We start from the raw sequence: 16,658 nt of genomic DNA, 5'->3' as shown, positions 1-16,658 counted from the left end.
AAGGGGAATTAATTTGTAAGAGTACTTCATTAGCCTCATTTCACACATGAGCCAAGATATAGGGACATAAAAAGAAGGAAAAACAAATGGGCGGATTAACAGAAAATGCTGGTTTAGAATTTAGTGTATTCAGCAGTAGGTATAAGCAGCATTTACACATCATCAGGAAGAATAAGACACAGGGGCGCCTGGGTGGCTTAGTCAGTTAAGCATCCGACTTTGGCTCAGGTCAGATCTCATGGTTTGTGGGTTCGAGCCCCGCATCAGGCTCTGTGCTGACACCTGTTTCGGATTCTGTGTCTCCCTCTCTCTCTGCCCCTCCCCCACTCATGCTCTGTCTCTCTCTGTCTCAAAAATAAATAAACTATAAAAATTTTTTTAAAAAAAGGAAGAGTAAGACACAGTTTTGTTTTTACTTTAAGTTGGAGAAGAGCTCCATATGACAAATAGCAGAAAAGAAAGAACTGTTGGAATAGGATACACTGAAAATGAAAAGGAAATAATTAAGGAAGAGAGCTTTAGAGTGAATTTCTTACGATGAATTCGAAGCATGGATAGAGAAGATAATTTTCTTTCTTAAAGCACTGTCACATGATTATATGTTCCAAGTTAAAGTCTTCTGAGACAATTTTTTTGGCCACAGAGCCAAAAGTCTTAGGATTAAGATAAGTTTAGGGTCCTTAAATAGAACACTGAAATTGCCAAAGTAGAAGACAGGGGTAAAAAATGCAGTCGTAGGAAGGGGTATGCTGGGCCAAGGATGGAGTGAAGCTGGAGGAGTCAAATGATGGAAGATGAGACTTTTTGGCTCCACCTGCAGGGACCAGCACAGTTAAGCAGTTGGTAAATGCTTGCTGAATGGATGAATCATAATAATATTCTAACTTAATTTGTGTAGTTATTCTTAGTGGCCTATAAGAAAATTCTTCAGCATAAGCTACACTTTATGGTACTTTAATACAAAGTGTAGTGGCATAGAGAAAGCATTAAAAATCGTAAACTATTTTCATGGTATTTCATAGGAAAAATGCATTTTTTTAAAAAAAAGTATAATTGGTCACAATTGTTCTGTTAATTTCTTTTTTTTTTTTAAGATTTTATTTTTAAGGAACATGTACACCCAGCATGGGACTTAAACTCACAGCCCCGAGATCAAGAGTCATATGCGTTTCTGACTGAGCCAGCTAGGCACCTGTTGTATTAATTTTATTTTTAACCACTATTATTCTTCTCTACAGTGTTTTTGGAAGTACCTATTTTAATTATAACATTAAATAAAATTTTCAAAAAGGAAGCATATTAACCTGTAATTCCACTATTCTTAAACAATTTTTTCTTTTCATTTTCCTTCAATCTTTTTTCAGATACATAATCTATTTTTACTTAATTATATTCTTAGAGCATATTCAGTCTGATAGTTTTTTCTGTTTAACATGTGTAAAGTATTACTAGTTTTTGCCAGTTTTTTTAATAATTCATTTCAAAGGCTGTGTACTTTACTCAGACTATCCTCCCTTTTGCTGAACATTTAGTTTTTGATATTGTAATCAGGTTTTTCATATTATAGATAAAAGTATAGTAGTGAACGGATTCTATTTCTGATGTTGTAGATAATTCAACAGATTTTTTTTATTATTGTACTATTTTTTTACAACAAATTTCCAGTGGTGAAATTTTGAAGATAAAAAATTTTTATGAATCTTGATAAATTCCCACATGGCTTCTTGAAAGTATCTGTTATATTTTAAAGAACCAAGTATAAAATATAGCAGCATCAGTAGTTTTGTTAATGTGAGATAGTTTTGTATTATTAATTTCCTACCTTCAGTGTAAGCATTTATGCTTTGGAATCATCTTAAATACTATAACCACCAATGTGAACTCCTAAATGAGTGCTGTTATAAGAGAAACGACAACCTGCTGTGATAATAGGAACCTTAAGTTAAATTTGTTTCCATCTGCATACAAAGTGATGTTTCATAAAAACTTTACAACTTAATTTTTTGCAAGCAGTCATCATGCTGAGCTTTTATGTTTTGGCAGGGACCAAAATTATTATATGTTTATCCATTCCCTTTAATCTAGAAACTATCTGATAAATTCAACAAAGTTAGTATATTAGTGATTGATATTCATTTAGTAACAACTCTCCCATTTCTGAAATTCTAAAATAGAATTTAAAACCTTGTAGTTTTTTTAACCTTGTAGTTTTTGATGTGTTTATTTATAAAAAGGCACAATTTTGTTTCAAACCTAATTGCTTTCAAAATTGTTACTTGTTAAGGCTATTCAGATATCCCTTTCTTAAACTGCTTCTAGTTTACAGATCCTACTTCTTTTTTTTTAATGCTGAAGTTCATTCTGAGCTTTCTTTTAGTTTTTTTTTTCTTTTTTTCGTTTAGAGCTGTCCCTTCATCATCTAAGTTGGTTTTCTGTTGCATCCTTAAAGTTCTATGGATTAGTCAAACTAGTCTAAGGGTAGATTTTCCATCATTAGTCATCCTAATGTAGATTTTTCTTTTCCATTCCTAAAATGTTTCCATTTATGATCTGTACTTTGACTAAATATCTTATCTTAGTTACGGTTCACTGATTGTTCTGTTACTTTTACTTGACTGCTTATATACTGATAACAGCTTATATGTTTTGGTTATATTTTTCTAGGGGACAGAGATCAAATCCATTTAAGACCTAGTCTGCAGTAAATGACTTTGAAAACCATGCAGTGTTCTTTTGTAGATAAGCTTTGAAATCATACTTGTAACACTATGAACTTCATATATTAATCACAGAAATCATATGACAAAGACTGCATTGAAGATTTTAGATTTCTTTTTGGAAAAAAAAAAAAAAGCCTGTTACATGAATTTTTTCATTTGTATTGATACTAGGGGAAAAATACGTAATTGGCTAGTGTGTATTGCTGTGGGGCCTTATAAATCTTCTATATCCTAACTAGCTTATGGATATAGATCATGGAACTATAATACATTGAAATCCCAAAGCATAATTTTTCTGAAATTTGTAAGGCTAGGATAGGTCTTTAATAACTTTCTTTCTAAAAATATATCATAGTGGAATTGTTTATTCTGGAAATTTCTTTCAAGTTTAGTATAAAAGACTACTGTTGACATCTCTTATCTGCTTCTGTTATAGCCAGTCTTTTGTGATATGTTCTTTTAATGAGGCATACGAGGAAAATTCAGCTTTGCACAAATACGTAGTTTGACTTTTCAAGATAGATTTTTTAAAAATGTTTATATATATTTATTTTGAGAGAGAGAACATGCAAGCAGGGGAGAGAGGTAGAGAAAGAGGGAAAGCAGGAATGCAAGCACTAACAGTGCAGAGCCTGATACGCGGGACTCAAACTCATGAACTGTGATGTGAGATCATGACCTGAGCTGGAAGCAACAGTCTGACGCTTAACTGACTGAGCCACCCAGGCACCCCTGTAGTTTGACTTTGAAAATAATAGTCAATATTCCTTGATACTATACCAGAACTTACGACGTGGTAGATTCATCAGTGTGAGAACTGAATCCCTTATCAATAAAGTGTTTGTATTCTGTTTTCTTGAAAATCCTTTGCTCCATCAGCACTTTCAGTGTCTGTTTTACTTTTGCATGCTTTTATAACATCATAACACTGGTAAATTGGAAAATATTGATTGAGTCATTTATATCTTATAATGTTCACACATTTCATTATGTATTTTCAAATTACTGATCCCACCACTGATCTCATCGGGAAAGTCTTTAAGTATTAGGAAACTGTGAAATCCAACATAGGAGATAGAAGTTCCCAAACAGTTGATTTTCATTTGAAAGCCCAGATTTTATCATTATAAACAAATAATGTCAGTTGTTTTTCTTAAAATAACAGATTCATTTCACTCATTTATGAGAAAATGACTCAGTTACCTGAGCCTAAACTAGAACTTGTTAGTCATCCTTTAAGCAAAAATAATAGCAGATAGTCACAATTCAAATAATTGTACAAGTGATTTTCTGCAAATGTCCATTTCAGTATACAGAAGTGCTTTGTGTTTCCTGTTTATTTTCTTAACACAACAATATGCAAATTAAATGCATATTGGGGCAGCTGGGTGGCTCAGTTGGTTGAACTTCTGACTTTGACTCGGGTCAGGATCTTGCAATTTTGTGGGATTGAGCCCTTCATGGATCGGGCTCTGTACTGATGGGTTGGAGCCTGGAGTCTGCTTTGGATTCTGTGTCTCCCTCGCTTTCTGCCCCTCCTCCATTCTTTCTCTCTCTGTCTCTCTCTCAAAAATAAACACATTTTTAAAAAGACCTATTAAGGGTCAAGATTTAAAATTAGTCATTTTATTACTTCAACAAAGACATTATGAAGTGGAAAGAGAAAAATCCTTTTCATATGTGGCAATGAGGAATAAAATGAGTAGGTCCAAATTGATGCCACTGCTTCGATTCATGCTGAGATGCCAGGAGTTTAATCCACCTACTATTACTAATACTTTGTGCCATCGGTGAAAATATCAGCTTTATCTCTACAGTAAAGGGTCCTGGGAACCTCTGTGGATTCACAGACTATCCTCTGAGTATCACCGTTATATACTGTCAGGCAATTTATGGAAATGTTTTGAGATTCCACCGTTTTGATAACTGAAAGGATATGTATTAAGTCTGATTACTGTAACATAAAAATTATGTCAATAAAAATAAAATTAAATTAAGATCTTAACACTTTACACAAATACTGTGATATACAAACCCACTCTACTAAAGCTGTATCATTGTTACACTGATCATTAAGTGAACAGGACCTTGTCTAAATATATTATGTATGCTCCTTTATTTTTCCCCAAACTTCTATCTTTCCATCTGTGTTAGCAAAGGAGGGTATAAAGGTTAGTCAAGAGTGAAATATGATCTGGAGGTGGCTAGTCTGATTCTCAGAGAGTCCTCTTAAATTTGGCAAAGGTACAGATCTGAACTAGAAAGACACTCAAATATCACCGTCATGATACTAATAAAGTAATAGTTACTTTCTGAGAATATATTTTGTACCAGGCACTTTAATAAGCAACATATAGATTATGTCACTTAAACGCTACAATAACTCTGTGAGGTGTATATTACAAAAGACAAAACTGAGGCCCAGATAATCAAAATTAAAGTAAGTTATTCAGTCCTCATAGGTACAAAGTAATAGTTAGGATTTGAACATAGATATCTTCTTCCAAAACTTGGGTTTTGACCCATTATGTCTGTCTGTATACCCTTCAGTATCATAATGAGTTATTGTTATGCTACCATGTTATCTTCCTGTTTACTCAAAAAGGTCCCTGGTGAAAACTGTTGTAACTAAGCCATAGTTCTCTTATTAAAGAGTTGTTTGGGATATCTGCCTCTCTACTCAGACATGCCCCACTAAAGAGTTCTGTGGTTTCTAATTTAACTTCAGAGTGTCCAGGGTATGTCTGGGGCCTTGAAGTGAGATCTTCAATGACATCATCACATTTCCCCTTGATAATGATAGGGTAGATTAAGTGGTATCCTTAGATGGCTCAACATTTTGTGCTCTAGGCCAGGGCTACTCATAGTATGATGCATGAATGGTTCCAGTCTGAACTCTCTGAAACAAAATACGTACAGAAGTCAAAAGTAAGAGTATGGAAATTTGAATATCTTTTGACATTACCACAACATCTGTGCACACATTTAATTGTTTTTCTTACAAAAGCACAGATTTTCAATGACTTGAAAACTTTTTAAATTAGTTCTTGACCATAGGGAGTTTAAGAAGCATTGTTTGAAACTGTATTATTAAATGATTAGAAGGGTACTTTTAATTCAACTCCCTATGTTTTAAATTTTATTTTCTTTTTGCTTTCCAGCCCTTAACGTAAACATTTAAGTTTTTCAAACCCTTGTTCTTGATTATTCCATTTTGATTTGATAGCTCAGAAAACTTAGTAGGACTAAGAATTCATTATTACTTTTTGAGTGTGCTTTGCAGTTTTTCTGCTCTAACCATGTATGCAGGTGATCCTATTATAATTGTTACATAATCAGCAAAATCTAAACTTCAAACTTTAATGTGAAAAATAAACAATTTGACACCAAATATGAAATCCAAGTTACATAGGTTGCTGTTAAAGTATTCAAATTAGATAATCAGAATTTACATTTGAAATTTGAACTGAGAGTTTTAGAAATTTGGTATAGGGGTCTCATAAAAATCATATGTTCATGAGGTGCTTGGGTGGTTCAGTCAGTTGAGTATCCAACTTCAGCTTAGGTCATGCTCTCACAGCTTGTGGGTTTGGGCCCTTCATTAGGCTCTGTGCTGACAGCTCAGAGCCTGGAGCCTGCTTCGGATTCTGTGTCTCCCTCCTCTCTTCTTCTCTCTTGTTCACACTCTGTCTCTCTCAAAAAATAAGTAAACTTAAAAAAGTGTTTTTAAAAATCATGTGTTGATTCAGTAAAAAGCTAAGCACTGGGTTAGAGTGGCAAAGATAAGGTATTTGTTAGCTTTCAAGAGCCAACGTATAATTCTGCTGATCAAATATATAGCTGATTGTTTCCTCTGAAATAGAATACCATATCTCCATTTGAAAAAAGTTGGAGAAATTGAGAAGGTTAGTAATGTAAATCAGTTACATATGAGACAAGTTACAGCTTAAATTCCAATTGTAAAAATATATAGTAGTGAATAATACATTTGGCAGTACTAATTATATAGAAAGATTATCAGAATAGCACAACAGTTAAATTTCAAACTTCCTTAGACACTGTTTATTACCAATTCTGGCCATGGGGTCCTACTACAGCATTTCTGGTTGTTAAATCCTAGTACTGGTGACCAACCGAGCAGTAGATTTCGTAGTATTTAATTTGTTAGTCACTTTTTGGTCTAGATTGGGCCTGAGAATTCAGAGGTAAGTTATACAGTCTGTGTCCTGAGGAGCTTAGATAAACATGACAATCCAGTGTGGGGAGTGCTGAAAGGAGGTAGCTGCAGGACCCTTACTTAAGAACACTGGAAGGGCACCCAGCTCAATCAGGGTGACTGGATCGGGGAAGGTTTTTTTGAGGAGATAATGATTGGACTGAGTTTTAAAATTTTAAAGTCAACAGAAAATGAGGGGAAGTATATCTCAGTACATAAACGAGTGTAAATGCTATTGTAATAATTTCAGCTATAGGTTATTAGGGTCAAAACAGAAGTAATTATGGGGATGAATGGGAGGAGACAAGTTCTTAAGATCCTAATAGAGGAAGCAGGATATATTGTACAAGATTTGGTCATGTCATCTGTTACCACATGTTGCTTTACTCTGTTGTGGCCCCACTGGCCATTTAGTTCCTCAGATAAACCAAGGTCATTCCTGACCTGGGGTCTTTGCACTGGTTATTCCCTGCCTGGAATGTTTATCCCTTTCCCTCAACCCCAGGCTCTTTGAGTGGCTGGCTCTTCACTATTCTGGTCTCGCTCATCTGTCATTACTTTGGGGATCCTTTCTGACTACTCTTATAGTATCTGCTCTATCCCCTCCCTCCAGCCAGCCCACCATTTCACATTGTTTTCTTTTCTTTAGAACACTTGCTCCAATGTGCTTGTTCATGTAGACTGGACTTGAGAGCACAGAAATACAGGTGCTCAAAAAAAAGAAAAAATCGGGGGAATGTTACGGAATTGAGATGAGTGTTTTAGATAGAAGTACCTCCTTTAAGTAAAGAATGTTTCATATGGAAACACAGCTTGAGCCAAACCCCTTGTCAAGGTCAGCCTGGGGAGATTAGTCAGAAGGATAAAGGAGTTAGAAGTTCTAGCCTCTTAGGAATTTCAATCAAAATTATAAAATGTCCTGATACCTTTCTAATGTGGATGTCTTCAGAAATGGTGGTCTTAAAAAGTACCCCACATCACTGAAAGAAATTCTATTCAAAATCAAATCTTAAAGTTATGAGATAAAAATTATATTGTTTCCAGGCCTTATTATAACATCAAAAAGCTAACCTTTTGTTTAAAAACAATAATATTCTCTACCTTCTATTACCTAGAAATAATCTAGATTTCTGGAAATTTTTATGTAATTCCAAATGCCAACAAGACTCTTTAATTTTTACTATCTAGTATTAAAATATTTAACCTTGTTTTATCATTGTATTTATGACTACTTTCTTATAAAATATTCATCCCATTAATATTTACTCTTCAAAGTTTGGTTCTTTATAAGGAAAGAAAAGGAAAAAAAATATAACCTCTTGGGGGTTCATAAGTCAGGTGATTCCTGCCTGGCAAACTTAGATGATTTTTTAAAAGCAGCATACAAAATAAAAAGGGAAAAATATGTATTTATATATTATTGTTTATTGTTAGATTTGGGAAACTTATTATAAAAAAATATTACCTTAGTATGTCTTTGAAACTATTTCTTACCCATATTTTTTCTTATTCATATAGTTTTATTCTTATTTTTTTCATTGTCTATTTTTTCTCCTACATTTAGAAAAGAAGTTTAGGCAACTGACAAGGCCACTGAATACACACTTAGTTACTGTCTTTTGAGGATAAACCTACCTACTTGCCATGGTGTTATTTAATGCCATAGTAATGGTTTATCTAATGAACTGGTGATTTACCTGTTTATTAGAGGGAAACGTGCCTGGTATTTCCATGGAAATTTTAGTCTGTAATATAGCTGAGCATATCCCTTTCCCTGGTTCTTATATTGTTAATATTGGGAGTTTTTTTTTAAATATACTTACTTACAGATTACACACTTGTGCTACTACTCTAACTAAATTTTAGTGGGGTTTATTCTTGTATTAGATAAAAATAAATATAATTTAGAAATTTTAATGTTTCTTTCCACATATCAAAAGAAGGAAAACTTTCACAGTGGATGGTGTTGTTGATTTTATGATAATAGTAACAATAACAGATAACTGTTACCAAAGGTGTAATGTGTTCCAGACATTGACCCTAGTGGTTTCTGTATATTCAATAATTGTGTTGAGGGTAGACACTCACCACTCTGTCTCCATTTTATAGATTCAAAAGCTAGGTGCAAAGAGGTTAAGCAGCTTATCCAACATTACACAGAAAGTAAAACCAGAGCTGAGATTTCACTTAAACTCAGGCAGCTTGTTCCAGAACTAGCACTTTTTTGTTTTAAGTAATAAAATAAAATTGCTTTAATCTTACTGTCTTATTGTTCACAGCCATATAACAACAAACAAGCTTCAAGTTAAATATAAGAAGTAGCACTTTTAACCACTACATATTATTATCTACTGTTTATACCATATGTAAAGAGGAGGAATACAGATCTGCTGACCTTAAACATTCAGAAACTACCTAAACATAAATGAAGAGATTTAAGAAAATCTTGTATCAAACTTTTGAAATCCTCTGTTTAATGTACCATAAATAACTTCCCACCTGTAAATGGTGAGACACATGCCAGGCCAAGAGCTATTTCCTTAGAATGCAAAGAACTCTTAGTGAACAATTAGAAAAGGATTACTTATCCAATGAAAACATGGACAAAAAACATGAGTGAGCAAGACAGAGATAAATACACACAGGTCAAAACATATGAAGAGATATTTTGTGCTTGGCATATTTAGGAGTTTTAAAAAGTGGGTCTAGGTAAATCATGAAGTAATGGCTAATAGGGAGACAGAGTTGTAGAGCTGATTAGAAGTGGCAAGCTGGCAGCTGGGAGCCGTGTTTTGAGAGCATACTAGCCAAAATTCCAGAAGCGAGCCCGACAGATGATGATTTTGAGTGACTGTTTTCTCAAGGGTGATTTATAGCTAGTATATTCCTGATACATCAATGAGAAATTAATTCATTACATACAGTGGGTCCCGTGGGCCGTTAACATTCTGTTTTGGACTTTCTGTTGAGAAGGCCTGGTTATTCAGATCAGAAATAAAGGCAGTACATCAAGACACTTAACCAATAGAAACCCAGAGAGAATTTTTGACAATTAAATGAAGAGGATAAAGGAGAAAATTTAGGGATCAAAGGAAGGTATAAGAGGGTCAAATGTGGTCGATGTTCATTCTTATTCTAGGTTAATTTTTATGAATTTATCTGGGTCTTACCTAATGGAATTAAAAAACCCACCTGTTAGTATTCAATTAAATCACACATAAAAATGTTAGAATTTAAGATTTTAATATGTTACTAAGTAAAAAAATATATAACAGCAAGAAAATAGTCTTCATTATACTATTTATAATCCTGCCTATTTATTTTATTTCCAGGGAACCTTTTATTATTTTATCAGGCGGTTTGTCCTATGATACTGTAGGAAGAAGACCCTGCTTAACAGTTATGCATGGGAAAAGTACTGCTGTGCTGGAAATGGACTATTCAATTGTGGATTTTCTAACGCTATGTGAAACACCATACCCAAATGGTAATAAGCTTTGCATCTGTAAAACTTATTTCTCTGTAGATATCTGCTATTTAGAACAAAGACCTATTTTTTTTCTAAATAGTTTCCTTATCCTAGTATGCTTTCACTCTTCTGGGGGAGAGATTCTGTCTTCATAACTTTGTATGTTTTATTTCAGAAGTTAATTTTGTTTAATAAGCTTTATCTCTTTAGTATGACATAGTAGTAGCTAGTGCTATTGACGGCTAAACAGAACTGTCCACGTTAAGCAACACTTTAAAATTCTGTAAAACACTAGTATATTAATCAAGGTTCTCCAGAGAAACAGAACCAATAGCGTGTAGGGAGAGGAGAAAGAGAGAAAGAATTAATTTATTTTAAGGAATTGATTCACACAGTTGTTGAGGCTGATAAATCAAATTCATCAAGCATGATGGCAGGCTGAAAATTTGGGAGTTGCTGTTGCTGTCTTGAGGCAGAATTGCTTCCTTTTTAGAAAGCCAGTCTTCTCTCTTCAGGCCTTCAGCTGATTGAATGAATCTCACCCACATTATACCTGATAATCTCCTTTACTCAGTGTCTCCTGATTTACATGTTTACCACATGTAAAAAATACCTTCTCAATATCTAAGTTGGTGTTTAACCAAACAACTAGGCACCAAATCAAAGACTAGTGACACATAAAATTAACCATTACAATTATGTATTCTTTCAAGAGGAATTTAAATCTGGATCTTTTTTTTTCTTCATTTGAAGCCGATTGAAATGTAAAGCTCTGGGGCACCTGGGTGGCTCAGTCATTTAAGCATCTGACTTCGGCTCAGGTCATGATTTCACGGTTTGTGGGTTCGAGCCCCGCGTCGGGCTCTGTGCTGTCAGCTAGCTCAGAGCCTGGAGTCTGTTTCAGATTCTGTGGCTTCCTCTCTCTCTGACCCTCCCTTGCTCATGCTGTCTCTCTCTCTCTCTCAGAAATAAATAAAAATTTTTAAAAAGAAATGTAAAGCTGTAACTCATTCTATAATGAACAGGTGTGTACAAAATATCTAAGAAAGAGATTATAATATGGTTGCAGTACTTTGCTGAGTTCCTATGAGAGCCAAGAATAAGAATTGTTCTTACGGATAATTCAGATTTAAATTTTGGGTTTGTTGCCCATGTCCTGCCTTGGATTTTGCAATACCATAGAAGTTACTGTGAACTTCCTGTTTTATTCATCTTTGCAAAATTGAAATAATTTTGTATGAGTTATATAGATTTATTTCATTTAAAACCAAGTAGTCTTAGATTACATGAAGTACAGATCAGAATGTTACATACTTGAGAGAATGGAACAAAAAGTTTAAAAAAAAGCAAATGTTCATTATCTAATTTGCTGTCTTATTCCATATTTGAAATTGCTGTGTATGCATTGTTTTCCTGTTCCAGATTTTCAGGAACCATATGCTGTGGTGGTTCTTCTGGAAAAGGATTTAGTACTTATAGACCTTGCACAGAATGGGTAAGAATAAAATTTGGTGAGAGATTATTTTAATATATGGTAGAAAAGACTCTTTCTGAAAGAATAGTGTGGCTATTTTTTTTTTTTGAAAACTCTACATTTATATCCATAATGTTGGCCTTTTTTAGAGTTTCAGACACACATTTTTAATTACTTGCCAGATTTCTCTAGTGTGTTGCTCACACAGTATTTCCATTTTTAAGTCAAAATTTCTTGAATTTCTGAAATTTCATGATTCAGCCTACTAGTTGGATACCCTGAGGGCACACAAGATGAACAAGTGGGGAATTCATCCCATCACAGTTTACGTCCAGATAAGCCCTATGGTCTCCCCGCTCACATGCACTCCCTGTGGCACTGTCATGAATACCGTTGGCAAGGTAATTTTACATGGAGCGCCTAGCTTGTCACTCTCCTCTTTGCAGGGTCCCATAGTCTACTGACTGAGCCAACTGGGTGCCCTGTTATTCTACTCTTTAAACCACTGTGGTCTCTACTGTTTTATTATTTGAAAGTACCTTCTTAGCTTGCTTCTCTGCACAGTAGGAATTTAGGATACCTTTCTGTCCTGATTTCTCACTACCTTCCTACCAAGTGCCTTATTCCCTAGAAAAACTGAACTGTGTGTTAAACAAACATCATACTTCAATGTCTTTTCATATATAGTTCCCAGCGGCTGCACACTCCACTTGTTTCACTGCCCTCAAAGCTCCATATAACTTTCAAAGTCAGCCCTCTTTTCCTCATTAAACTTCCTCCTCTAGGGGCACCTGTGTGGCTCAGTCTGACTTCGGCTCAGGTCATGATTTTGTGATTTGAGTGGGTTTGAGTCCCATGTTGAGCTCTGTGCCTGGAGCCTGCTTCGGGTTCTGTGTCTCCTTTTTTCTCCACCCTTCTCCTGCTTGTGCGCGCTCGCTCTCTCTCTCTCTTTCTCTTTCTCTCTCAAAAATAAATAAACATTTAAACTTTTTCTCCTCTTAACCAGATATATCATACCTGATATATAAATTGCCACCATAGCTACGTTGCAACTTTTTGTGGTATTTGCCATATTCTCCTTTTCCCAACATAGATGATAAATTCGTTGAATGCAAGAATATTGCATTATTTATTTGTATCTCTTGAGAGATAATCATTAAATATTTAATTGAGTTTACTCATTTAGAATTTCAGTATGTCTCAATTATGGGCAATTTGCCCCACCCCCACCTCCCAGAAGAGACTTGGCTGTGTCTGTGTACACATCTTTTATAATGATACTGTCATCTAGTGATGGACAGGGTTGCTGCTAAACATCCACAATGCATAGTCTCTTATAATAAAGAATTATCTGATACAAAATCTGAATAGTACCAGGATTGGGAAACCTGGAAGTATAAATCAACAGTATTATTTACCTTATTTTAAGGCACTACTAGATTCATATCAACTTAGTATGTGCTACATGTAATAATCAAATGTTTTTTTTTTCTTTTTGAAATTTACAAGACCATAGTGGAAGAAAAGAATTTGAATACAGTATTCTAAAGAGCAGTCCTAAAATAACTTATTCTCTTTTGTATATATATTTTAATGCTTTTTTAAATTTACTTCCGAGAGAGAGAGAGAGACAGCGTGAGCAGGGGAGGATCAGAGAGAGAAGGAAATACATAATCTGAAACAGGCTCCAGGCTCTGCGCTGGCTGTCAGCACAGAGCACGACGCGGGGCTCGAACCCACGAACCATGAGATCATGACCTGAGCCGAAGTCGGATGCTTAACCGACTGACCCACCAAGACGCCCCTAGAATAACTTATTCTTAATGTGATTTTAGTTTTGGAGCCTAGAGTCTGCTTCAGATTCCGTGTCTCCCTCTCTCTCTCTCTGCCCCTTCCTCACTCATGCTCTCTCTGTGTCTGTCTCTCCCTCTCTCTCTCTCAAAAATAAATAAACATTAAAAAAATTTTTTCGAATATGATTTTTTTTCCTTTAGCTAAGTTTTCAAATAGTGAGACTTTTTGCCTGTGGTCTGTACCAATATATATTTAAGTTAAATAAAGACTGTCCAAATAACCTATAACTAGGCATTTTATTTAGTAAATATATCAGTTAAATGTATGGTAATAGTAGAAACATTGTGCCTGTGTTTTTAAAGGGATAAAAGTTACCTGTTTTTAAATTACTTTAAAAAAGTAATTTTTGAAAAATTAAAACATTTTTTAATTCATGTTTTTTGTTTGAATTTTTCTTCTGTGTTTTTATGTGTAGTCGAGGAAGGAGTAATGACAGTTCACTTCATTTTGAAATCTAGAAAGGACTTTTCTGAATGTATTCTTTTCTAATTTTTTAAATTATTGTCAGGGGTAGACTGATCAATACATGTAATTTTTGCAGATGAGCCACGCTGAACTTTTAAGACTTTTTAAGGCCAAGTATTGGTTTTCCAGATACTTTTAAGTAATCATTCTCAAGGAATTCAAACCAGAAAAGAAATATCATTGTACCTTTAGTTAGGATTTTACTTTAAGATTTTTGAATGCATTTTTTGCTTTATTTAATGAAATAATTCCATATCTAGGAAACCTTTAAGGTAGACTTTTATTTAGATTATCACTAAAACAAGAGAGCATCTCTAGATTAAATATTGCACTAGGCATTACATTGATGGAGAAAAAAAGAGAACTGAAAACTTGTATTAGAATTGAAAATTTGTATTATTTGACATACAGATGAGGTACCTGTTGATTGAGAACTTTTCACCTTAGTGGTTAAGAGCACAGTTTAAATTCGGCTTCTCCTTGCGAGTTGGCCTGCCTTTGACACACTCTCAGTTTTTGTTCCTCCATAAATTTTCTGCATCGTAAGTTTGGTGAGACAAGTAAAGAAGATAAATGTGTACATAAAGCACTTGGTCCGGTGTGTGCCCCGTGGTATGTAGTTCCATTGTGCAGCTTGTCTCTTTACTAGTCTAACTGAGCAACTTGCATTATAAAAGATGTCACTTTTTACATATTTGCATAAATTAAATCTATTAAATGTCTGTGATAGAATGTATGTAATTTCTAAAAATATGGAGAAGACCACTGTATCCCAAAAGTTAAAATATAAATTCAGATAATATGTTATATGGCCCTTCAGAGAATGTTATCTTTAATCAAATTTTAAAAATTGTTTTTATTCCAAAGCTGTAAATATTTTTTAAAAGTTTTCATTGTTGCATTAATTTATTAATAATATTTTTCTTTTCCTACTGTTAAAGATATCCTATATTTGAAAATCCCTACCCTTTGAGTATACACGAATCCCCTGTTACATGTTGCGAATATTTTGCTGATTGTCCTGTGGACCTTATTCCTGCACTTTATTCTGTTGGAGCTAGACAGAAACGTCAAGGTTACAGCAAAAAGGTATTGAACATGAGTTTTAGTATTTAATGTAACATTTCAGTATTTTACATTTATCACCTTGGAATATTTGATAACATGTATATGTTTTCTAGAGAAAACATATAGAAAATCCTTTTTGCGAGCAAAGAATGTTGTTTACTGTTGTCCTAGAATTATATATATGAAGATGTATGGTGTGCTTGAAAGTTGCTTTATACACTAATCTTTTCTTATAGGAATGGCCCATTAACGGAGGTAATTGGGGCTTGGGTGTTCAAAGTTACCCAGAAATAATTATTACAGGGTAAGTAAAAGCTTGTTTTCACCACTAAGTCAATAATAGCTAAAGATAATGACGACATGAACACTAATTAATTGGGCAGGTAGTGCTTTCCTTTATGGTGAATCGTATTAAAAAATGTTATTGTCTAGAACATGCCAGCTCACCCTAAATTTTACCTTTCTTCATTTGGTGGCTAACTTTTCAAATAACAGTATACTTCAAAGAAAGAAAAAATGTATTTTTTTTTCTTTTTATCATTACAATTTTAACTGATTTGCTTTTCATAGGCATGCTGATGGATCAGTTAAGTTCTGGGATGCTTCTGCAAGTACGTATTTTGAATATCATTTGCTATATGTTTGTTATATAATCAATGCTTTTATACAACCTGTTTTACAATAATTGTGTTGTCAACATTTAATTTAAAATTTGGAAACTATCATTTTAGTAACTGATTTATCAAGTATTTGAGTTTAGAATTTTTAATAGAGATAAGATATTTTTAAGAATATTAACTAGTCAGTCAGGAATAATCCACAGCAGAAGTAATCAGATCCTTTCTTCAAAATGTCTTCAAACCTTCTTTTTTTAAGTCAGAATTAGGAAAAATGAGAATGTTCAAATCAACAGAAATTTGTAGAATAATGCCTGACTCTAGGTTAACAATAATTTGTGTTCTCTTTGTGGAATATACATGATGGTTACACAATAGCAAAAAAGGAAAGAATGCTTTGAGTCATCAATGTTACAAAATATACATAGCAAGCAGTGAGACTCCAGTTAAGTCAGGATATTTTGTGTTTCATTGTATAGAAATATGAGATGTATTAGCACTGTTAGTAGTGAAAATATGTAGAAAATCATTTTAGAAAGTAACAATGTTCTGTATTTTCATTATATTTATACATTTTTCTTTCTTCAAAATCTTCTTGTCACTCATTTTTTTCAGGTTATCTAAATTCATCATCATGATGAGTTTTTTTTGTTTTTGTATTTTTAATGAATCCAGGTACACCTTTCTTTTGGTCAGTAGGTATAGTGAATGCATTATCTAAAAGTGTAATAGAGAAATGTAGACCTGGGAATAAAACTATGGTTCAAATAAATAT

General features: G+C 33.9%; 1 protein-coding gene across 2 annotated transcripts in view; it reads left to right on the top strand.

Moving 5' to 3' along the window:
- Positions 1 to 16,658, top strand: part of STXBP5 (syntaxin binding protein 5) — a 160,519-nt gene that overhangs the window by 80,253 nt on the left and 63,608 nt on the right. For both annotated transcript variants that reach the window (XM_077776130.1, XM_077776129.1), the window contains exons 10-14: positions 10,269 to 10,423; positions 11,828 to 11,900; positions 15,140 to 15,287; positions 15,503 to 15,570; positions 15,837 to 15,877. In XM_077776130.1, coding sequence (XP_077632256.1) covers positions 10,269 to 10,423; positions 11,828 to 11,900; positions 15,140 to 15,287; positions 15,503 to 15,570; positions 15,837 to 15,877 — 485 coding nt within the window. The remainder of the gene's footprint in view (positions 1 to 10,268; positions 10,424 to 11,827; positions 11,901 to 15,139; positions 15,288 to 15,502; positions 15,571 to 15,836; positions 15,878 to 16,658) is intronic.

The sequence above is a fragment of the Crocuta crocuta genome, unplaced genomic scaffold (assembly GCF_008692635.1).
Source record: "Crocuta crocuta isolate KB4526 unplaced genomic scaffold, BGI_CrCroc_1.0 scaffold25, whole genome shotgun sequence".
Taxonomy (NCBI): Eukaryota; Metazoa; Chordata; class Mammalia; order Carnivora; family Hyaenidae; genus Crocuta; species Crocuta crocuta.
Note: the sequence above shows the minus strand (reverse complement) of the source record. Positions and strands in the feature narration are given on the sequence as shown.